Raw genomic sequence first — 22,299 nt, forward strand, 5'->3', positions numbered from 1 at the left:
TTATTTCACAACATCCGACCAATACTGGAAATATCGGAAGAACTCGGCAAGGAATCTGTCTACAGAGCACACATTGCAATGTTTATGCTTTGACTGATTCTAACCAAGGTTTTGCGCCGTCACAGGCAATCTTTGTCCCAGTGACAAATTGCCCAGGTACTGTACCGTTTCAATCGGTACGTCGGGATTCTCGGTGTATGTCATGGTACAGCGCATTTCTACCGGCGCGCTTTTGTGCCATATCGATCTTTTTGTACGCTTGTAACGGCGCTAAGAGCGAATTAATGTGTTGATAGAAATAGTAAGCACCTCCATCTCGTTGATTGTCGCGCATCCGACACGTCACTGTTGAAGGCTAAGGATAGCGAGCCTCAGTCCGTTGCCTACGATGTAGGGGACTAATATTCCGTACCTAAGGATAGCGAGCTGTCATAGATACATGAGTAAGTATTAGATAGTGAAGTATAGTAGATTGACTTACCCTCAGTCCGTTGCCTACGATGTAGGGGACTGAGGGAAAGCGCGATACGTAGCGAGCGCTATGTACGTAGCGGGTCATTACCGTATTAGGAAATAGCTATAGTAAGTGAGCGTCGTACGTTCGATTGTATGTATCGTAAGTATCTACGTTAGTCGTTAATTACAACAGTCACTGCTGCAGATGTGGATATACGTTAAGAGGAGATATCCATCGGATTTCATGACGGGCTGACCGGTCGATATCCCGTGCAGACCGCACGATTCCAGTTATCTGGGTGGATGTGAATTGGATCCATGCGCGGTCTATGACCGCTGATCATACTATCTTGGTGCCCATATCCGGATATATGGATATCACAGCTATGCATGACTATCATCTATTCTCCAAGGCCCTCTCACATTCTAACATATATAACGGATGGGATAGGCCCTTGCTCTTCGCCCCCAATGCAACATCATTATACTATGTGTGAGTAGTCGGCAGAATGTACATCCGGGAGCATAAACTAAGCCCATCTCATATCACATATGCATTCCAGGCATTCTGCAACGGCGAAGCATTGTACCTCTCGAAATCGCCGAACATATCATCACCGATGTCGGACCCGGCCATCAGAACTACAAGACACTCCTGGCCTGCTCCTTGACATGTAAAGCCTGGGTTCCCAGGAGTCGGTTCGTCCTGTACACCATTGTGACGATCACAACGGAGTCCCAACTGTACTCCTTCTCGGAATCCATCAAACGCGAGCGACACCTGTCCTGTTTTGTCAAGGAGCTGGTCATTGTCTGGAATCAGGAATGGAACGAGACCACTTTGTCCAGTCTATTAGTTTTCCCGGCCATGTTTGCACGCAGACTCCCGAATCTCGAGAAGATCAAGATACTTTCTGACCTGGCTTTGACTCCGCCGTCGATACGCCATCCCTGCTTTTACCTATCCATTGGCGAATTTAGGTCTGTTGTCTCGCTCGTCCTGAGCACGATCACATTCTGCTCCTTCCGCGAGTTCGCTCGCCCCTTGTTGGCATTACCAACGTTGTCCTCCCTTGAATGTCTGCGTGTGCATTGGAAGAACCAAGACATTGACACGTTTTCGTCTTTTGAGTCCACCTCTTTGAACTTGGTGTCATTAGCTGTAAGTATCTTGCCGCTGGTGTCATGGGTACTCACACTTCGACATATACTTCTATAGGTCGAAGGAATGGAGCCGATTGGTTTGGCGAGCTTGCTGTCCGGAACAAACAACGCGCTTCAACATCTCTCCTTGGATTATGCCCCTGAGTACGGGGAGGGCGTGTGGTGCGATTCACCACGCTCTTCTCCTACCCTCCCGGAGCTGCCACACCTAAAGGATCTGACGCTCAGCCTAAGGCTGCGATTCGCAAATACGCCATGGCTCGATACACTACTTTGCGAGACCAAACCCTATCAGTTGCAGTCACTCACCATCGAATTCTGCGATCCCCACATCAAGTACGTCGACTTCAAGAGTCCGCCTACCACCCGAGTCGACGAGCTGCTGGGGAGTTCTTATTATGAGTCTCTCACTCTTGTGCGCGTCATCTTCAGGACAGGTCGTCTGGGGGTGTCCCATGGTACCTTGTGCGATGAGGTCAAGAAGCGGCTGCCAAAGCTATGAGAGGAGCGCAAAGTCGTGCAAGTTGAGCCGATAGAGGGTACGTGCCCAACTTATGTAAACTTATGCGAGTTGATAAGTGAGAGAGGATGTGTTGCAGATGATGAGATCGTTCCATATCACACATTGGAATCCACTGGCCAGGCTCCAATGGATGTTTAGTAGACGATGGGATATCTCCACGTACAGGTAGACTATTGAACAGACTCTGTTTGCTTGTATCTGTCGAGCTAGTGTATGTACCAGTAGCTGCCGCGGCGTGTGGCCAGCCCGATAAGCCACTTGGGTACAAGTAACAAGACCCTCTCCGCATGGGACATCCCGCGGACTCGGATGTCGTGTTCACGAGTAAGAACAATTCCACTTCAGAAGCTACCGAAGTTGATGAAATTTCAATGTTGGAAATCCACGACGCTTCTAGTACCAGGACCTACGGACTTGCGAGACGAGTCCAGCGCAGCAAAAAGCAGAACGATACGCTCAGTGGTTGCCGAGCCATTTGCGTTCTCAGTTGGAGGTCGTTTAACGAGAACTTGCCTGATTGATCCTGTAACTGAAATTATTGATCGGATTGCGAACATCCCGGGAGACTCCGGGGAACCCTGCTCTCTGATTGGCAGCAAGGAAAGTAACCTTTAGATCGCCCTGGGACATGGAAAGCAAGCCTGCCCGCTGCCAAAGGTTGCATAGTCCTATCCTTTCAGTTTGGACGAACACTTTCGTGCGTCGTGTGGTTCCGTCGGCACATTGTTTTTGAACACAATATGTACTCCCCACCGTGGGCAGTCGGCTATCCGGACTTCAGCCATACAAGTCCCGACGGACGGACGATATGGACAATTCTTATAAATACTTTGCCGGACTTCCAGCATGGAAGTTGCCAGCTTACAACGTCCAGAGTATTTGTGGGTCACCGGCCGTGACGGCAGTACTGGTGTCCGTGCTCAGTCACGCCGTGCAATATCTGTGCGTAGGGGTCGTCGATTCCTAAATACGGAAAATCAACACACCACGACAGATATCAAATATCATACAACAACGTGCTGGTGCGCCCGCCTGCCTAACATATGTTTGTGATAACAAGATCTAACGGCCGAGTGTAACGTCTCGACATCGCGGTTTGGTCCTGCAAGAGGCGTCAATTGTTCGTCTACTAACACCCATCTGGCAGCACAGCACCTGTTTATGCAGACTATACTTGTTCTTCCAGTGAAAACGCGTGTTTTAATTCTTTAAGAGCCCTTTCTGCAGCGATGTCTTTCGCAGCGGGCAAACTTATTCCTGTACCTCGTCCAAAGTCGGTATCGTGAACTGGATAAATAGGGAAACCGTCATGCTCAGTAGTCAAGTCGAGCTAGAATGCGACCTACTATATGCTATTGCCTCCCAATTAGGTGGGTCCTCGGACATCACTTGTCGCGTCTCCCATCTCAATGCTCTACGGCCCAAGGTCTTTCGCAGGAAATCATTCAGTTGTGATCTTAACAACCTTTGCGGCAAGTATCCTCAGTATCTCGTGGGGTATCCCAAGCAGAACAGTACTTACGTTGGCGCTTGCGGAGTCGCGCCGTTGTTAGACGTTGTATTATAAGAGTTCATGCCCGAGCGCTTGGCCTTCCGCACCTCTGGATTCAGTATCGTCATTCGACGACATGAACCCCTGCGCCGATGCCCAGATGTTGCTGTCATACATTAAAGGCCAAGACACGTACGTTTCCTCATCATCCGGGCCATGGCTCCTTGGGCCAAGGAGGAGGTCTGCGACGTGCTTGGCTTGTGTTCGTCTTAAGCATGCTGTGAGTGTCCCAGTATCTAGTCTGACAAGTGTACTGATGTGGTCTACACCCGCAGGATGTGCTCGTCAGCCTATCTAACTAGCATTACCGTGCTATGTCTTCTTATCGGTGACGCGACATGAGTACATCTCAATGGTCTATAGTCTCAAGTCCATGGGCCGACGGTGTCTGATCTTTCAATAGTTCCAGTCAGTCTCGCCGCATTGTCCAGAAAACGATGATGCCTCCAAATACTGAAGCGCTGAGAGGCATTCCGTACAGGCAGAATGCAGGCATATTTCCAAAGACACCACATCATATATCAGACTGCTCATCCACATTGGAACGAGAACGCGAAAACTAAATCGGGTAAGCAGTGCAAGACGTTGCTGGTTCTGAATGAGGGCGCTGACACAGCATTTCAGCAAAAAGACCTGTTTCTCATGCACCACTTACTTTCCGCTTGTATAATCAGGGCAAGTCTCGCGCAGATGACAATCGTACCTGTGGTACATTATGCAAGTTTAGACCATCCTGATATCCAAATAGACGAACGGCTTCGTGTCGTTGGTCTCGGATATCTATTTATATGCATAGTCAGGTATCAAGTGGGTAGTAGTATCCGGTCGATATCCTTCGAGCCATCTCATGCATCATGGAGCACAATATCCACCGAGGACTGTGTCTAGGTAAATATACGCATACATCACCTTTTAGTCCGAGCATAAATATTAGCATCTGCAGACATGCTCAACACTGTCGACCGTCAACTCACTACCTCCTGCAATCCATTAACGGCGCGTGGTACATCCTACAGTCTGTGAGTAGTTTCACCTTTCGGCGCACAGGCGAATGAATTCCTCCTCTAGATACTTTCAAACAAACATCAGTTAACTCGACGTGCCGAGACAATGTCCGACACTCCCCCGATTTTCCCGCCCTCGACCTTTCCCCTTGAAATAGTGGACCACGTCATTGATTACGTCGGCTCGGGTCACCAAGCTTACCGCACATTGATGGCATGTGCACTGACATGCAAGGCATGGCTACCTCGAAGCCGAGCACGTCTCTACTCCGCTGTGGTGATTAGACAGCAGTTCCAGTTGATCCAGTTCTCCCGAACTCTTGTGTACCGCCCTCTCCTCTCCCCTCTAGTCAAGGAGTTCATCGTACTCTGGAAGAGAGGCTGGCAGAAGAGTACTTTTCAGTGTTTGATAAGCTTTCCGGACCAGCTCGCATGCAGACTACCGAACCTCAGACAGTTGGAAATCTTCTCCACATTATCGGCATCCCCCCTCTCCTTCTATGGGCCACACTTTTTTCTGTATATCGGAGAGTTCAGGAGCATGACCACGCTTGTGCTCAGCACGATTGTATTCCAATCCTTCAGCAACTTTGGAAGACTTCTGTTGGCGCTTCCTACGATCACGTCTCTTGAATGTTACCGCTTGCAATGGAAACACTTGGGTGCTGATCCTTTCCGGTTCCGGAGACGAGATGAGCCTATGTCATTGAGGTCTTTAGTCGTATGTCTTCGCCTTCTTGCCATGCGTTCTCTCGCTGATCATCCGCCCTCCGTCCTCTATTATTGCGTCTTATCGATAGGTGGAAGGCATGGAAATAACGGAATTGGATCGATTACTATCCGGCAAAGGTCGAAATCTCCAGACGTTGCATCTCGATTACGCTCCAGAACACGTCTATACGTCGATCGGTGCGTTGCAATTTCAACTGTCCCTACTTCTCAGTCATGAAAGGCTTCAACGCAGATATGGACAATGCACTCGCAAAATTCCCATCTTTGCCTTCCATGGAAGAGCTGACCATTAGCCTGACCTTGCAGTCGGCGAACGAGATATGGCCGGTGACCCTGCTATACAAGCTCATGTCGAGCCGGATACGTGTGCTCACCATCGAGTACTGCGATCCCTGGGTGACCAGTGTTGCGTTTAGTGACGTTCATTGCTCCTACCTGGACAGCATGTTGGAAGAATCGCGTTACCCCTCGCTTGAGAAGGTTCGCTTGGTGGTTCGGGCTGGCGGTAGGGAATTGTCGGGTAGCGAAATACGCTCTGAGATCGCACAGCGGCTCCCGAATCTAGTCAACCGTCGCGTAGTTCAAATGGAACTGATAGATGGTATGTTTGGCTGCGCTAGCTCAAGATAGGATTTAGCTTACTCATGAAATTATTATATAGACGACGAGATTGTCCCTTACCATACAGAAATCGTTCGACTGGGCGCCAGTGAAGGAGGGACTCCAGAGGCAGAGGTGCAGGTCGTGCCACAAGACGACTCATAGCAGCCGGCTCTCAGCGTCTAGACGGGTGGAGGCAGACTCGTGGTGCACTAGTGTATGTGTTGTAGTACACGCTTCGAGCGCGTACACAAACTACGCCACCGCTTTGGCACGATCGCTTTGACCACACTCGCGCGCCACATACGTATGTTTGTCTTACGAATGCTTTTACCTACGGACGCTTTGATACATGTATATAACGCCCCCTCCGAGGCCCTGTAACATCCACCCAACCTTCCCGTTCACCCACTGCGCGAGTAATCTACCACAACATTATGTACTACACACAGTGCCGATGTATAACAACTGTAGTCTGCCATATCTATTGCATCATCTTTGGACTGAGGGAAGTATCTACTCAGTGGTCAGTCCCAAGGTAGCTTGCGGGTTCCGCAGCTCAGCGAGCGAACACTGCAGATGATGAAACCCGCGTCCTGGCTCACAAAGGTAGCACGATGGTGCAGGAACGTCCATCTAAATCACTGGATGAATGTTTTGGTGGGTGCGTCGAGCTACGCAGCTCCTTCGTCAGTCACACTTTGCCGCATGCAAGGAGGTTTCGTAGACAACATGAGCTCGTATCATTGTCGTCAGTGCTAATAGATACCCGTGCCGCGTCGTCTGTGTGCAAGAACCTGACAAGTAGCGATGTACACTGCGCAGACCCTCCAACGAGCGAGCGAGCTATAGCGATGCGCGAGAGAGGGAGAGAGAGAAAGAGAAAGGAGAAGGACCGACAAGGACGACTCGAGCTGCGGGCCAGATGCGTACATGCGACGACGGCGCGGCGTAGTACTACGACTATCTACAGCACTGGTAAAGCACGGGCGTGGAGCGGACAGTTCCGGGGCATAGGGCAGGGCATGGAGACGATGACGGTGGCTTCCGAGCAAGTCGCGTCCGTCGGCGGTCAGAGCGCGCGGGCCTGCAAGCAGGCGACCGGCGGGCGACGTCAACGAACGAACACGCGAGACGGCTTCGACTTCGGCAAGCAGCGCGGTGCCGGAGCTCAACAGCGGACCTCGCCGCGCTCGACCTCACCGGTGGGCGTGACTAGCACGCGCGGTTGGGAGGCGCGAGGCGCGAGGATCGGCATGAGCAGGCGGCGGCGCAGAGCGAAGGAGTCGAATGCGTGGACAGGCGGGAGCCGGTGTCGTCGTCAGGATGGCCCCTGTCCTCACCATGTCTTCCCTGGCTGGCAGGCTTGGCTGGGTGCGGGTCGGATGTGCGGCGTTGCAGCGAATCTCACCGGACGCGCGAGAGCAGACGCGCCGGATGTCTTGTCGAGGTTGCCAATAGCCAGGGGAAACAGGCGGGGAAAGGGGAAAGCTGGGGTGCTCAGCGCGAGAGGTGGCGGCGATCAAGCGCCGCGGCTCGGTGAGCAGCGGATGAGAGTTGGCATAGTTGGCATAGGGTGAGCGGCTCGTGAGGAGGGACGGTGGTGGAGGCCAGCGCGACTGATATCCAGATGCTATATGTGAATGCCGAGGGAAACGAGGGGATCCACGAGCCAGTGTGTCGGCGCGCAGCTGGCGAGGTACGGAACCACAACAAAGTGGTCGTCGCCATCAGCCAGACGTACGCAGGGCGGGACTCGGGAAGGCGAGCAAGAGGGGACAAGCGACGGTGCGAGAAACAAGAAAGCGCACACAGGGAGGCGAGGCACTGCACATCACCGCAAGGGGACGCGACCAATGCGCCTCAAGCTCTCCACTGTGGTCTTGCGTCGGTGTCGTGTCGCGCCTCCGCATCAGCCAACCGTGGGCGCGGTCTTCGTGGGCAGTCGGTGTCTTCCTCTAATGGCACGGCCAAAAGGCATTCGATAGCAGATCGAGGAGGGTGCAGCCTGCGTCGCGGACGCAGAGCTGTGTCAAGCTGGTTTGTCCCGTCGTGAGCGCCACCTGGGGAAGAGGAGCAGAGCGGGGAGTCATAAAAATGCGATGATTGCAAGGGGGTGGCGGGGAATGCAGATGATGGGGTGCGCGGTTATGAAGAATGCCGGTAATAAAAAGAATAAAAAATGCGTAAATGGGGATCAATGTATGCGTAAATTGTCCATCGTTAACCGGAGCATCCTGCGATCCTGGCAAGAATGCTTCGGGTCTCATGCAGGTCGTATCCACGTAAGAGTCCATTGCGAGCTTACTCACGCGTCCGGACGCGCACGACTAGCTTTTGCAGGAAACCGCCGCCGCTCAGAAGTTTTGCGCTTGGGGAGCGGCCTGCTGTGCGGCAGCAGTCGCGGCGGCGGCGGCAGCGTGACGCTGCTCGGCGGTGCCGAGCATGAGAGCCTCGTTGACGTGCCGGAGACGTGCGGTCTCGGCCTCTGCCTGCTGGAGTCTCGTCTGGAGCTGCTGCTGGGTCATCTCGAGATAGCGGATGTGCGTGGTGGCTGTTGATCGCGATCAATGCATGATCGGCCATCAAAAGTAGGAACACTCGCCTCGGTCCAAGAGCGACACTTTGCTGGACTTCTGGTTGGACACCGGCAGGGCATCCTTGAGCCGGCGGTACCCGTCGCGGAGCTCGTCCCGTCTCCGCTGCTCCGACTCGATGCGCTGGCGGCGGATCTCCTCCCGACGCATCTCGTTGTTCGCGACATTGCCGGGGTTAAAGTCGACGTCCTCGTCATCGCTCGCAAACTCGTCGGAGGCCTTCGACCGCTTCTTCTGCTGGCGCGCGGAGGAACGCGTGACGGCGGCGGCAGCGAGCGGGTTGAAGCGATGTGAGCGGGGGACCGCAGCGAGGGAGCCTGGGGGCACAGAGGGACCGGGCGACTGGGTGCCGCTACCGCGGCGACTCCGGCCAGACGCGAGGCTGTCGGACGACAGCTCACCGGCACTGAGGTTGGAGAGCGCGCCGGGGTAGATGGCGGCGGGGGAGCCTGTGCTGTACGACTGGCTGGAGCCGTAGGTGTACTCGTTCAAGCTGTTGGAGAGGTTGAGCGAGTTGAACCCAATGCGCGGGGATCCCGTCACTGGCACTGCGGACGGTCTGTTAGATGATGCATGATGAGCATCAAAGAATGACGTACGACCCATGGAGGAGACGCCAAAGGGAGAGTGCGGGTACTGCAGGTAGTCGAGGCTGTTGAGCGGGTCGTAGTTGCCGAAGGCGGCGGCGTCCATGAAGTCAGAGTTCTTGGTGTGGTCGAGGACGTGTTCGAGGTGCGCGGTCTCCATTGTGCGATGCCGATGAGATGAAAGTACAGAAGGATGTGGGGAGTGTACAGATGCAGATGCTAATAAGTGAGACCCAGAAAAGCCAGATGCCTGAAGGGGACAAAACGCGCGAGCATTGGTTAGATGGTGTCGAGAGGGAAGTTGCGAAGGGCAAGGACTCACGATAAAAGCACAACAAAATTTCGCGGTTGCGACTTGGACGCGAGAAAACAATGGGACAATAAGAGAAGAAGAAACCGGCGGAGGGGGGCGGGAGAGATGAGCGGGGAGGAGGGGATAAGGAGGAGGGACGAGGGCGAGTCCTATATAACCCGAGACGGACGGGCTAAGGTCAATCAGACGCTGCCTCGTGTGGCGTGACGTGACGGCGTTACTGGTGTTATGCCTTCACAGAACGCAAAGGCAAAGAAATGGGTCCGCGCGTGACTGGAAGAGTGTGATGAAATGCATCCGCGGCAGGATGGTTCGGGCTGCTTCTCATCTGCTGGCCCTCCGTCCGGTGCCAGGGCTCATCGGACTCCTCCCCATCGTCCGAGGCCCTCCTCCGCAGCTGCTGACCACTCTCCATTCCCACTTCCCTCTGTCCGCTTTCGCTTCCATCGTCTCTGCCCTCGCGCGCTAGCCCCCGTTCTATGAACCACCCATCCCCGACCGCGCAAACCGTATCATCCCTGCCCGGCTGCCCTGCTTCCTAGTCCATTCGGCGAGAAATTTTGTCCTGTGGGGCTCTGTTCACCCATTCACTTCACGCGGCTCCTCCCCGGCACACGCCCATGCACCACCATCTTGGCTTGATCCCCCCCCTCCTGGAGCTAGGATCCGGGAAATGACGGGGCGGGTCGACCCAGCTCCTCGCTCGCCTGGGTGTGCGCCCTCCCCTAGCGAGCATATGCACAGGCGGACGATTCATTTTACGTGTCCAGTCCCGCGTACTGTCTCCATCGATCGCTCCTAGCTAGCTTATCTGCGTATCACCCCCTCCCAAGGCCCCCAAACGCATATCCTCGCTTTCCCCACCATCAGCTCGCCCAGTCAGCGCCACCCCCCGAGCACCTTCCCGTCTCACTCTCGCCCTCCGGCCCGTCACCCACCCCGACCCACCCCTTCACGCCTTTAGCGACGCCTCATGGCCCCGCATCAACTCAGCGCCTGCAGCGTTGTTTTCATCTCCCCCTGCCGGACCTCGCCGCGCCGCCGTCTGTCCTCTATGTCCCTCGGTTTGCCCTTTCGCGCAGGTGGACCGCTCCGTCCGGATGCTCTCGCCCTACTTTGTCCTGTTCCGATCAATCCGTCATATCCCTCACAGCGGCTCGCGACAGCTCTCGTCCGCCCACGACAGAAGTCGCGACATCTTTGCCATGGGCGGCCCTGCAAATTCGGCCTGCGCCGGACGGAACTCTATCCATGTGCATCTCTCATTACCTGTCGTAACTTTGCGTTATTTGGCGCTTCAATGCATTCAAAGTAGCAATGTAATTGTTCCCGCGAGCGCCCTGCAAGCGCTCGCAGTTACGACACGGAAAGACACAGTGTAGCGCGCGGTAAAAACAATAGCAGGTATCAGGAAGGCGAGGTAAGAACAGTCGTGAGATGTCGTCGAGTTAGCGCAATAAGTCAGTCATTAAGGGGTCGTAAGTCGTAGCGTGGTCGTGACGTGCCCAAAACAGGGCGGGAAAATGAGGGCAGCGCAAAGACAGGCCAAAAGCGAAACAATGTTCAATGGGCAGATGAAATGTCCCCGAGCCGGACGTAGGTGTTCTGTTGTTCAAGCGTTGTAATAACCTGTGCAAGTTGTGTGTGCTCAATCACCGCGCATGGAACGTGCTTATGGGGAGGGCACTCACCGCCGATCGAGGGCTTCATGCTCGTGTAATGCTCCAAAAGTTTCTGGTACCGCCATGTCATGAAGAACATGTACATCTGTCACCCGGAGTTCAGAAAACAGTGCCGTCCCATATCACGCGGCCCGCGCCCGGGGGACGGGGACCTGGGTGATTCGAATTCAAGCGCCGCTTACCTGGAATACAAGGTCCACCAGTAGCGCGACGATGAAGATGATGTAGAGGCTCGGGAACCCTGCGGTGCAGAGCACGGATGGCATACTCGTCGTTCCGCCGTAGCCCAAGGCCGCCGACGCAGGCCATAGCTGCTTCCCGTTCTCGCATTCCCAAATGAACTTTGCCTTTCTGTAAAATGAAATCGATAACGCGATATGCGCGCGTCAGATGGGCCGTAGATGCGGGTCACGGTGTGGGAATGAAAACCACAAATGTTCGAAGAGAAGCGGAGTAAGTATGGCCAGGCACAGTGAATATCCATAACGCGTCGAAGTGTGGACATGAAAATGATACAAAACTTCCTGAGCGGTCGGGGGGCGCCGGGGAAGGGCCGAGCACTCATCAAACGTCATCGGGGATAACATCGATAAATACACACTGGGGGTACGGATGTGCCCATTCAGGAATGCCGGCAAGTGCGTCGACATCCCGGTGTGATGGGACACCGACTGAAGGGTACCAATTCTTACACGCACCGCAGACAAAAATGAATACGCAGCTGGCGGTGATCAGCACGCATCAAACGAGCAGCTCGCGGAATCAGAATAGCGAACGCATCGGTAAATGAGAGGAGCAAGCCAAAGGCGTGAAATTCAGGAGATCTACGCACCCGCGTTGAAGCTCGACGATCATGATGATGGCTCGAACTGCAGAAATTACGATGACGAATGGCCATAGGAATTTGCATGCGCGGGTCCATATGTAGCTTCGCTGGTGAAGTCAAGATGCATCGACATTAGCCACCGTTCAAGGAGGTGAAAAATGAAGGGACTCGCGTTGGCAAGAGCGAGCATATTGATGACTGCTACGGCGCCAACGCCGAGGCCAATTCCACCGTAGATCGACCTGTCGGCGCGATGTGCCGTGAGCAGCGCAAGCACGGCAAATCTCACGATGTACGGACCATTCAGGAGAGGTGAAGAAGATGTATTCGCCATATATGAGCAGGAAAACGCCTCCGGCTATACTGTACAGCTACAAAGCAAACAGTTTCAGAAACAACTCGCCATGGATTTGATGGATGCATACAGCCATGACGATTGCCCAAGCCATAGCTCCATGGCGCTGCGCGAACGATACGGTTAGGATTCTGCGGCTCGCGACGATCATGAAAGCGCGGTGCATACCAGAGGCAGAACCAGAAGACAGTTGTCGCACCTAGAGCGATGGACTGATATGAAACCGGAAGGGGTCTTGGCGGGAGGTGCGCGCAGAGATGCTTACCACATCGTGAAGGATCAGTGTATCGGCTATGTGCTAGAACGAGCGAATTTGACGACCAATTTGTCCAGAGCGTTGCCCAGCAGTTGTCTTGACGTCCAGAGACTTGGTTGCGAGCGACTGGGTCGTGAAGGGATCCTGGGACTGCTGGGAGCAGGGAACGAAGGAGCAAGGGTAGCCTGGGAGCCCGCCGTCGCTGGATGAGACGATCCAGGGCACGTTCGCTCCTTCGAACGTGACCTGCGTGACACCCGACCCCGACGTCACATTCGCATTTCCAACGAAATTCAGAGAAGTGATCCTGAGTGACCGCCGTCACGCTTGGGCGTTAACCAACCTTGTGAAGCGCGGCTTCTTGGATTCGGAAAGATATCATCTTGGTGTTGGCATCCGCGAAAGACACACCGTGCCGACGTACAGGCGACAATTCGCCTCGCGCGGATGGGCTGCTGCTGTAGCCTCTGTCATGAGCTCATTGCCGCGCTCGACATGGACTGGGGTGAGTAATCCAATGATATCCAGCCTATTTCTAGGGGAGGCGCCTGCCGTAAGTGCTGGGCAGAACTGAATGTGGGCATGTTCGAGACTTACAATACTAGCAGATGACTTCATAGCAGGGCGCCACAACCGCTTCACATGTCGGAGAGATTGAGACGACGACTGCAAGATCCGCTCGCTCACGCTGTGCATCCGCATCCCGCAATTCTAGGCGCAATGTACGCGAAGGCATTCATGTCCATGCCAAACAGTGTGCCCGTGCAAACACCGTGGTGGCCCACTCTTTGCTTGGCGCTGCTTGTTCAAGTTGATGCAATTGAACGGGGCACCCTTATTGAACATGATCCGTCCACAGGACCCGCTGACCGGTCCCTCTCATATCCAGTGGGTCCGAGGTAGTTTCGTATGCACGTTGAACGCTCTGGAAGACCGCCACAACGCTGAATCTGCTTCCTTCGATTCAGCCCTCGTGGTTTCGGATCGGTGTTCTAGCGTTCCATGGCGTCGCCGCTCGCGCGTTCGTTTTGGCGTTCATCTCCGGTATCAGTTCCTACCCCGCGGCTGCGATTGGTGTTCCACTGACAGACGTCCCGACCTTCCTGTATTGTGTCCCCATCGCAGCGGAGATCCTCTACCGTCTATATTGCCTTCTCGCAGATAACGGCCTTCGCATCGCAATCTAGGCCGGACCGCTAGCCTGCTATTTCCCCCCGGTACTAGTTGCTTTGTCTTTTGGCCACCAACTGAATTCATTGATCTGCGCTCTGCCTGGGCTATTTCTGACAAGATACTTCATGTCGATACATATGCGCCTCCCTGTTTCAGGCGTCCATACGAGATGTGCACGACTCCGAGAGTACACGAGGTCCCATGGGAAGCGTTTCCATTCCCGTCCCGTCACCTGATGAAGGGCTTCACAGTCTGGTGCGCCTTCCCTTACGAAACGAAGCTTTTTTCTAGTCAAGTGCCCACGCAGCTACTTCTGACGGGCGCTCATACGGGGACCCAGGGGACGCCACTCACGCCCATGATCGGAAACGCCAGTAGTGCTCCGCCATTGGGCTCAGAGCTTACGCCACAGCGCACGTCGTCGGCTACGGACTCAATGGGAGCCCGCCGGTTGGTATCCGCGTGGTGATCCCGCTGCCGTAAGCTACAGCCTAGAGAGGTTGATTGGCCCCAGAAAGCATGCACATCTACCTCTTGCGCGAGCGCTCAAGCGCGGAGACTGGCATTGCAGCCCTGTCCAGGCTGCGATCGCCGAAGTTATGACACGCCCTTGCACCCAGGCCGGAACCTGCTATCCTTTCGAGGCTGCCCCGGGGGCGTCCGTATCTCCGGGAAGGTTTGTCCAGATAGCTGTGGGTTCGTCATCTGGGCACGCTGCACTGGGCTACATGTGCTTTCTCCAGATGCGCAACGGGGAGAAGCTCGCTTCCTGGCCTTCTTCCGTCCCCTGACTTCTTTCCGCCCCTACTGTGGAGTTTTGACTCGATGAGCTGGGATGTTGGCGACATGAATCCCGGGGAACTTCATTTCATGTTGCAAATGGCGCTGCATTCTCCTTCGGGCTCTGTCTTCTGCCCCTCCGTGCACATGAAAAGTGTGCGGCTCCGCTGGTGCTGAAGGACATGATCCACAAGTGATTGACTTGAGTGAGTTCATTTCTATCCCTATCTCATGCGACTAGCCGCCGCACCAGAACGTCGGCAACACATGTACCGTCGAGCTGTGAGAGTCCAAATGGTCTCCCTTTCATTCCGACCCTGTGGTCACCACTTCCTAGCCACCTTGAGACCGAAGATGGTGCGGGCCGCCGCCGTCCGAGCGGGATAGAGTTTAGTATACCCACAATGAAAGGGGCAGGTCTCATCTGCAGATCTGGCGTCGAAGGGTCTAACGCAGAGTGGCACCGATTTCTCCCATGGACCTGGTGAGTCAATCAATGTTCCCTCGGAGGCAGTCGTGATCTCGACCGTCGAGCAACCCACCCCGGAAACGTCGACGCATGCTAGGAGCAGGGCGCCAGGCTTAATGCGCAGGACGCCCACGGCTGACTCTTGTTCCTGGAGATCAGCCTGGAGAGCGAGCGCGTCGCGTACGTATACATGTCCTGAGTGTCTTCAGCGGCTGGCTCGGCTACCTTGCGAATCCGCGCTGCTATTTTTTTCCTACCGCTCCTCCTACTAAGGTAAACGCTGTAGCTGATCGCCGGGTCACACGCTAGCGCTTACCACATACGACCTTACTCACTTCCGTCAGCGGGGCGTAACTGGTGCACACCCAAATACACAGCCCACACTGTGCCTCGAGTACAGGTGGTATGAGTCAAGGGTCGGGGGCTACGCCCTCTGGTGCTGATCCACGTTCAGCGTATACCGGGGACCTCCACAGCCACTGATACTTATCGGCGCGGCGACGCAGGAGAGGTCGCCCAAAGCGGCATAACGGCCTCGCCGTCTGCGATGATCTCCCGTCTATCAGCCTGGTGGGCGCGGTGATGCGCTCGCAGGCTGCGGACTTCCGCGATCAGACATGTCTACGTCTACACCTCAGGTCAGCAAATGCGGCCCTGCCAGCAGCACTGCGCTAGACGTTAATATCCGCCTTTGGCCGTAGCTCGGTGATGCCCTGCCATGTCACTAGAAGGCGTCTACAATAGCATAGCGGCACGTCTACGTAAAACCTCACTTACGGCATAGGCTGCAGGCAGGGCGAGGGTCGGAGGCTTGGCCTCCGAAGGTCACTTCCTGACTAGAAACGGCTGCCAAGGGGATTATGCTACGTCGTCGATTTCGCTTCGGATGTCCTATTGTGCAGTATGGTCGTCGCGATCCATTACTCAGTGCTGTTACAAATGTGTTGTTGTGGGAGAAAAAAGATGACAGAAAGTGAGAACGTGAATGCGCAGGCAGGACATGGTGTGAGCGAAACCAAGATAACGTAGACGGTTTCTTTCGTGTTCTACAAAAATGTTCGTTACGGGTAACAAGAGATCAAGCGTGGTGGAAAGGGTGACGCAGCGGAAAACAAGGGTCTGACGGACGCACAGCAGCAGCGAGGTTCGCGGAACCCTTTTACCTCCCTCAAGTCGCTCGGGCCGTGGCAAGAGTATACGCAGGAGCTCGACGTCCTTTGAGGTCGTCAATCAACGAGCGTCAGTGGGTCTGAGACCGACTGCCTCGGATCGAAGCCGCGAAGGTGTCCAGCAACGGGCTCCTTGTAATGCTCCAGCCTGCAGCGTCCAGCTGCAGGATCTTGCCGAGGCCAGGGCGCGAGTCGAAGGTGGCGTGTGGGTGGGTGAGCGCGTGTGACGGTGAGCGCACCAGGCGCTCTACGCGATTGCCAGCGCCTCGAGCTCGGCCAGTGGACTCGGGCCTCATTACGGAAGAGGACCCGCCTTCCTGCACCTTCTGTGCCAATAGTACAACGCGCGTCCCGGAGTGGTGTCGGAGACCCTGTGGTGAAGAAAGGGGAGACGAGAAGCAGTGGCATTGTAGTGAGAGGATGGATAGACATTGGAATTGAGACAACTTGTAATTGCAGCAAGATAGAAGAGATAGGAATAAATGTCCGGGACTCGGTGGAAGTGCGGGTTGACGGCCCATCGTGCATCAGAAGTCTGCCTCCGAGGCGGCCGGACTGTCTGAATCTTCCCGTAGCGGCTCTTGTCCGGCAACAGAGGTGAGCTGATGTTGCTGCTGCGGCGCCGGAACCTTGGTTTCCTCAGGCGGGGGCGACAGCGGTCGAGAGTCCATATTGACCTGCCCGGGGGACGGCGTGTTACCGACGCCGAGAGAGATCTTCTCGTTGAGCGAGCGAAGTCGTCCAACTTCCGACTCTACCTGGGCAAGGCGCGCTTGCATTTGTCTGTTAGACTTTTCGAGGGCAGTGATATGATTGCACGCTTGGGGAAGATGAACGACGATCAGCGAGGAATCCCCAAAGGATAGTGACTGCGACTCACCTCGCTCTAGGAGAGAGACCTTGCTGCTCTTCTGATTGGAGACCGGAAGAACATCCTTTAGTCTAGCGTACCCGTCCCGGAGCTCGTCCCGACGCCGCTGCTCTGCCTCAATTCGCTGTCTGCGCGTGGCCTCTTTCCTTGTATTAGCGAGGTTCTCTGCGGAGTGTATGCCACCCATGTCTTCGTCGTCTGAAAGGGAGCGGCCGCGACTTCGGCGACCGGCGGAGGAGCTGGTGGGGGAAGGGGTCGGGTTGTACCGCAACGGGTGCCGGTGGACAAGCGAATTAGCACGGGACGAGGAGGGGGAGCCCGTGGCAGAGCTGTTCCTTGAAGGATGGTAGGGGCCGGACGCGGATGTCTCCGATCCGGAGACGGGGGGCGAGAGCGGGTCATACATATTGGGTGATTGAGGGGGAGGGGACGCGGAGAGAGGCATCACGCCATGAGGCGGCGACGCGGTGTACACGGGTGCGGGATACTGCTGGGGCATCATGTTGAGCGACCTTTGGTACTGCATGGCCTGGTGTAGGTCCGACTCGCTCATTTGGCCTGTAGGCGTGCCGGCCAGAGGAAGGCAACGCGAGGGGCGGGTGCATCAGATCTACATTGTCCGCTGAGATGAAGAATGACAGAAAGCACCCACGCGGAGGAGGGCCGGGATGCACGACCTGATAGGGAGGCATCTGCTGAGGGTACATGAGGTATGCGCCGTCATCTTCATTCGCGTACATCGGATAGGTCTGGGGAAGGAAATTTGGATTGGGATCGTCCATGGACTGGTGATGGTGGTGGTGGTGGTGGTCCATGGTGGGTCGTGTCGTGCAATGTGTCGTGAGGGAAGAGGAGGAATAAAAGACGGAGGAAAAGAAAAGAAAAAAAAGACGGGCAGGGAGGCGAGGAGAACAGAAAGACAATGCCCAAGTCCCCCCGGTGGCGGATCCTCAATTACGTCCAGGACAGACCCGTCCTCGCCGCCCTCAGCGCCCGTTTCGACTTTCCCACGCACACAGGCGCCCGCGATTGCCTCCGCCCCGACGTCGCTGCAGCCATGGCAGCCTATTGTCCCCTCGACCCTGCCAACTGCCCCGGCTGCCTCCAAACAATCCGCCTCCAAAGAGAGCGTACAAATAATTGTGTCTTCGTCGCCCTCTGTGCCCAGGACACAACACAGTCATCGCACCGTCCTTATCGTGCTCCATCACAGGCGCGAAGATGACCCCACCCCCGCAGCGCGAGCCTCGAGGACCCCCCCAACACGCCCTTGCCCAGGGCACACACAGAGTCCGCATCGATACCCAGGCGTCCCGGTGTTCCGATACCCGACGATCTCTCAGCCTCTCCGGCTCATCGCAGTGTATCTCACCCGGGTCACCAGATGCCATCGTGAAGTGGCAGAGTGCTAGTTACTCTCAGTTTCTATCTCGATAGGCGAATCCGTCGCATAGCTGTTAGCATTCCGTGGACACACAGCGGAGCTACCGTTACGATTGAATCACATCGTTCTCGCCCGTACCCGCAGGTCGTGCGCCCTCACTGCCCGTCTGCGCCTCCAGATCATGCGCTTCATCTTCGTCCTGCTCGTCCAGGTACCCTGGCGGGCCATGCATCATCGGCTCATCTTCCCCACCTAATCCCCTATAGCCGCTTCCGCCGCTACGTCCCCCGCCGCTTGACCGATCCCTGATGTGGTCGATGCGATCGCGCACCCATGTCATGGTCCCGCTAAACGAGATGATCGAGAGCCGCGGAATTTGGTCGAACCCTCGCAACTCCAGTACGTAACGTTTGTAGAAGGTTCCCACAATGATGTAAAGCATGAACGCAGTCGTCAATCTATTTTTGATCAGACTCGAGTTTCGCTGATGATACCGAATAAATGCAACTCACATAGCTGCGAGGACGGTCAGAAATCCTATGCGGCCTGTTTTCTCATGCGTAGGACAGGCGACCTGTGAAATCGCGTCATATCAGTACAACAGATTCAAATCCTAGTAGACGATCGCCCTACATGGGTCCGCCACTCCATGAAGAATGCGCATGCAGAGTCGTCGTCCGGTGGCAATTGCGCCACAATATCAGGCTTGCCTATCCAGCACTAAGCCACTCCTTTTTCGACCCGACCTCCCGATGAGCATGGACTGACCTGCTTCAAACACCGAAGTATCGCATATGAATCGGATAGCCGTAGAGCCTCGCGTCGACTCTGCGCCGGGGCAAGGAGACCCATTGGTCATGACTAGCATGGGGTGCCCATTCTGGACTGTCAGCGTCGTGTTTGTTTCTCTATGACACTATTAAGTCATTCCTGCGCGTGGCGCGGCACGTACTGCCTATGCTCACCCAATAGAGAAGTCGCCACGATCATGACGGGTGAATCCAGCGACATTCTCGGGATTGTCGACCTTCGGGGCCCATACATCATGGTTCACAGGCTTGCAGACATTCAGGACGAAATCCTTGCCGTCGGGCGACTTGAACTCGTAGTCTTTACTGGAGAGCTGGCGTGTGTCAATTTCCTCCATGAATGTCATACGAGCTGCATCTACGCACTTCGACTTGAGGGGACTCAGGTCGTAGTAGTCATCGCCGTCATGGGCGGTACATGGCGCCTCCTCCGCGCGCACGACGGCGAGCAGGGCGACTGCCGATAAGAGAATTGCGCGCATGCTTGGGCTATACTTCATGTTCCCGTTGTGGCCTCAGTACCCTCGTAACAATGTTGGATGCAGGTTGTCTGCGTATAAGTTGTGCAAGGCGTGCTGCGCCAACCAGTGACCTTGACTTCGCCAACGTTCACGAGCGCTCGCGTCGCGATTGAAGCAATGACGCTTACCCACGTGACCGTGAGCGCACATCACCATATTGAGACGCAACGGCAGCGCCGAATGACAACTGTTCCGTTTGGCACCGACAACGTCGACGACGATATCTTGAGCATACACCTAGAGTCCGGCGACGATGGCCTCGACGCTCCTCCGTCGCCAGCTCGCGCGGGCGCCGCGTCTGTCCACGGCGTCCTCGCCGTCTTCTTCGCTTCTCGCCAACCGCCGTCACCTTTCGAGTACCCCGGCTGCACTGCAGGCCGAGCCCGTGGTGGATCCCAAAGCTACCGCGCAGACGGCGGGTGTGAAAAATCTATTGAACACGCATACGGTAGAAGATCTGCAGGGGATTCACGCGTCGGATATTCTTGCGGAGACAGGTACGAGGAAGGATGCGCAGATGAGGCATTTCACTGGTGAGTTGTTGGCGGCATACTCCTATTCACATTGCTGAATTTTGTCGCGAAATAGTGAACTTTGGGTATGCGTGTATCATGAGTTAACTTGTATGCCTCTTATACATGTGATTTTACAGTCCACAGCACCCTGCTGCCCACGGTGTGCTTCGTTTGATCTTGGAGCTGAATGGCGAGGAAGTGTTGCGCGCGGATCCCGTCAGTACTATCTGTGCGGGCTGGTCCTTGTTCTTTGACTTACGCTCAACGAATAGCACGTCGGTCTTCTCCACAGAGGAACCGAGAAACTCATAGAGTACAAGACCTACACTCAGGCATTGCCATATTTTGATCGACTCGACTATGTCTCCATGAGTATGCTCTACATATTCTGTTGTTGCATCCAGACCTCATGCGCGGTATAGTGACGAACGAGCTGTGCTACTCACTGGCTGTCGAGAAGTTACTTAACATTGAGGTTCCTGAACGCGCGAAGTGGATCAGAACCCTTTTCGGAGAGATCACCAGAGTCCTGAACCGTAAGTTTCTCGACGATAAATCTCTTTTGAAGCTCATTTCATGATAACAGACCTTATGGCTGTCCTTACGCACGCCATGGATGTCGGTGCCCTCACGCCGTTCCTGTGGGGTTTCGAGGAACGCGAGAAGCTCATGGAGTTCTATGAGCGCGTCTCAGGTGCTCGTCTTCACTCTGCGTATGTGCGTCCAGGCGGCGTTGCGTTCGACTTGCCGCATGGACTGCTGGAGGACATCTACCAGTGGGCGTCGCAGTTCGGTTCTCGTGTAGATGAGATCGAGGAGGTCGTCACTGGTAACCGTATCTGGAAGGAACGTACAATAGGCATTGGGCGCGTCTCGGCGAAGGAAGCATTGGACTACAGCTTCAGTGGTGTCATGCTGCGAGGCAGCGGTGTGCCATGGGACATTCGGAAGATTGCGCCGTACGACAAGTACGACGAGGTGCGTCTCAACTTGGACGATGATGTGCCATTCTGGGTTTAGACTGGAGGGCTTACGATGGTATTTATTCTAGGTTGAGTTCGATGTCCCGGTCGGTAAGAACGGTGATTGCTATGACCGATACCTCTGTCGTGTGCAGGAATTCCGAGAGTCATTGCGTATCATTGACCAAGTGAGCTATCTACGCACCTCACGGTGGTATAATCTCCTTACTTTCCCCTCCCCAGTGTTTGAACAAGATGCCCACCGGTGCCTACAAGGTGGATGACTACAAACTTGTCCCCCCACCACGCGCTTCTATGAAGGAGAGCATGGAATCCCTCATCCACCACTTCAAGGTTTGCCACGATATATGACATGGGGAGGGCGTCTACTTAGTTTCTATTTGCCCCTAGCTTTTCAGTGAGGGTTACTCTGTTCCTCCAGGCGAGACATATAGCGCCATTGAGGCGCCTAAGGGCGAGATGGGCGTGTACCTCGTGTCGGATGGCTCGAATCGTCCATACCGATGCAAGATCCGCGCGCCTGGTTTCGCGCATTTGGCAGGTGCAGACATGATGATGAGACGTACGTGCCCCGTGTTCTCCCAGCGTCATTCTTTTTTTTTGCTAATGGTTACTCATTTACAGATGTAAGTGCTTCGGCGCCGATGGTAATCGATGTATGGGGCTTTACACTTTCCAACAGCACTTCATCGCCGACGTTGTGGCCATTATTGGAACCATGGTAAGTGCTTTTAGCCGCGTGCATTCTCAGGCATGCTGACCGACACTCCTTCCAGGATCTCGTATTTGGGTACGTTTCCCCGCCCCTCCAAGCTGTCGGTAAGGCTTTCTATACTAACTCTTCCTGTGTACCGTAGGGAGGTTGATCGGTAACCTAATATATCGCTGCGCGTTTCCATTTCACGATGTGTGCATTCCTCCGAAATATGGCAATAGATCAATTGTATATGATGCACTGACTGGCGCGGAGAGATATCT

At 55.0% G+C, this 22,299-nt stretch overlaps 9 protein-coding genes across 9 annotated transcripts; 4 read left to right on the forward strand and 5 right to left on the reverse strand.

Annotated features, from left to right (window-relative positions):
- Nucleotides 1-945: 945 nt before the first annotated feature.
- On the forward strand, nt 946-2,122 carry POSPLADRAFT_1030219 (hypothetical protein; the record flags this gene model as incomplete). The annotated part of the gene is made up of 3 exons (XM_024476718.1): nt 946-949; nt 1,020-1,618; nt 1,676-2,122. 3 exons carry the CDS (start codon nt 946-948, stop codon nt 2,120-2,122), a joined length of 1,050 nt encoding a protein of 349 aa, XP_024343820.1.
- Nucleotides 2,123-3,311: 1,189 nt separating this feature from the next.
- Nucleotides 3,312-4,378, reverse strand: POSPLADRAFT_1130432 (hypothetical protein; the record flags this gene model as incomplete). Its single annotated transcript, XM_024483954.1, has 5 exons — nt 3,312-3,430; nt 3,490-3,557; nt 3,666-3,779; nt 3,832-3,958; nt 4,351-4,378. Coding segments are annotated over 5 exons (456 nt in total), but the record flags the coding sequence as incomplete, so codon positions are not given.
- A 1,266-nt stretch (nt 4,379-5,644) lies between these two features.
- POSPLADRAFT_1051186 (hypothetical protein) lies at nt 5,645-6,196 on the forward strand (the record flags this gene model as incomplete). Its single annotated transcript, XM_024480131.1, has 2 exons — nt 5,645-6,032; nt 6,093-6,196. The coding sequence occupies 2 exons, from the start codon at nt 5,645-5,647 to the stop codon at nt 6,194-6,196; spliced, it is 492 nt and encodes a 163-aa protein (XP_024343822.1).
- Nucleotides 6,197-8,388: 2,192 nt separating this feature from the next.
- POSPLADRAFT_1051187 (hypothetical protein) lies at nt 8,389-9,375 on the reverse strand (the record flags this gene model as incomplete). Its single annotated transcript, XM_024480132.1, has 3 exons — nt 8,389-8,585; nt 8,631-9,176; nt 9,228-9,375. 3 exons carry the CDS (start codon nt 9,373-9,375, stop codon nt 8,389-8,391), a joined length of 891 nt encoding a protein of 296 aa, XP_024343823.1.
- Nucleotides 9,376-10,830: 1,455 nt separating this feature from the next.
- Nucleotides 10,831-12,843, reverse strand: POSPLADRAFT_1037834 (hypothetical protein). The gene is made up of 9 exons (XM_024477277.1): nt 12,657-12,843; nt 12,560-12,590; nt 12,462-12,497; nt 12,337-12,407; nt 12,209-12,278; nt 12,043-12,143; nt 11,393-11,561; nt 11,220-11,295; nt 10,831-11,157 (listed from the first exon to the last, which is right to left on the reverse strand). The coding sequence occupies exons 1-9, from the start codon at nt 12,659-12,661 to the stop codon at nt 11,141-11,143; spliced, it is 576 nt and encodes a 191-aa protein (XP_024343824.1). The 5' UTR covers nt 12,662-12,843; the 3' UTR covers nt 10,831-11,140.
- On the forward strand, nt 12,609-14,987 carry POSPLADRAFT_1030222 (hypothetical protein; the record flags this gene model as incomplete). The annotated part of the gene is made up of 10 exons (XM_024476719.1): nt 12,609-12,827; nt 12,868-13,152; nt 13,187-13,200; nt 13,271-13,535; nt 13,616-13,752; nt 13,977-14,075; nt 14,112-14,270; nt 14,311-14,496; nt 14,564-14,754; nt 14,842-14,987. The coding sequence occupies 10 exons, from the start codon at nt 12,609-12,611 to the stop codon at nt 14,985-14,987; spliced, it is 1,701 nt and encodes a 566-aa protein (XP_024343825.1).
- Nucleotides 14,988-15,981: 994 nt separating this feature from the next.
- On the reverse strand, nt 15,982-16,725 carry POSPLADRAFT_1037835 (hypothetical protein; the record flags this gene model as incomplete). The annotated part of the gene is made up of 1 exon (XM_024477278.1): nt 15,982-16,725. A coding segment is annotated over exon 1 (347 nt), but the record flags the coding sequence as incomplete, so codon positions are not given.
- A 40-nt stretch (nt 16,726-16,765) lies between these two features.
- On the reverse strand, nt 16,766-19,857 carry POSPLADRAFT_1175767 (hypothetical protein; the record flags this gene model as incomplete). Its single annotated transcript, XM_024488377.1, has 9 exons — nt 19,669-19,857; nt 19,459-19,608; nt 19,262-19,401; nt 19,127-19,203; nt 19,006-19,067; nt 18,632-18,951; nt 18,125-18,517; nt 17,119-17,307; nt 16,766-17,058 (listed from the first exon to the last, which is right to left on the reverse strand). Exons 1-9 carry the CDS (start codon nt 19,800-19,802, stop codon nt 16,766-16,768), a joined length of 1,758 nt encoding a protein of 585 aa, XP_024343827.1. The 5' UTR covers nt 19,803-19,857.
- Nucleotides 19,858-20,053: 196 nt separating this feature from the next.
- On the forward strand, nt 20,054-22,279 carry POSPLADRAFT_1037838 (hypothetical protein). Its single transcript, XM_024477279.1, has 12 exons — nt 20,054-20,356; nt 20,412-20,420; nt 20,475-20,554; nt 20,611-20,710; nt 20,761-20,874; nt 20,925-21,316; nt 21,390-21,488; nt 21,544-21,654; nt 21,712-21,885; nt 22,004-22,042; nt 22,098-22,111; nt 22,179-22,279. The coding sequence occupies exons 1-12, from the start codon at nt 20,077-20,079 to the stop codon at nt 22,192-22,194; spliced, it is 1,428 nt and encodes a 475-aa protein (XP_024343828.1). The 5' UTR covers nt 20,054-20,076; the 3' UTR covers nt 22,195-22,279.
- The last annotated feature ends 20 nt before the right edge of the window (nt 22,280-22,299 follow it).

Source organism: Postia placenta (assembly GCF_002117355.1).
Source record: "Postia placenta MAD-698-R-SB12 unplaced genomic scaffold POSPLAscaffold_1, whole genome shotgun sequence".
Lineage (NCBI taxonomy): Eukaryota > Fungi > Basidiomycota > Agaricomycetes > Polyporales > Adustoporiaceae > Rhodonia > Rhodonia placenta.

Coding starts and splice junctions, on each gene's coding strand:
- POSPLADRAFT_1037834 (XM_024477277.1), bottom strand. Junction 12,408..12,461: donor CTTGGGCAATCGTCATGGCT/GTATGCATCCAT, acceptor TTTGCTTTGTAG/CTGTACAGTATAGCCGGAGG. Junction 12,279..12,336: donor TTCTTCACCTCTCCTGAATG/GTCCGTACATCG, acceptor TCGCGCCGACAG/GTCGATCTACGGTGGAATTG.
- POSPLADRAFT_1037838 (XM_024477279.1), top strand. CDS start 20,077: ATGGCCTCGACGCTCCTCCGTCGCCAGCTCGCGCGGGCGCCGCGTCTG. Junction 21,489..21,543: donor CATTGCGTATCATTGACCAA/GTGAGCTATCTA, acceptor TCCCCTCCCCAG/TGTTTGAACAAGATGCCCAC. Junction 21,886..22,003: donor CAGACATGATGATGAGACGT/ACGTGCCCCGTG, acceptor ACTTTCCAACAG/CACTTCATCGCCGACGTTGT.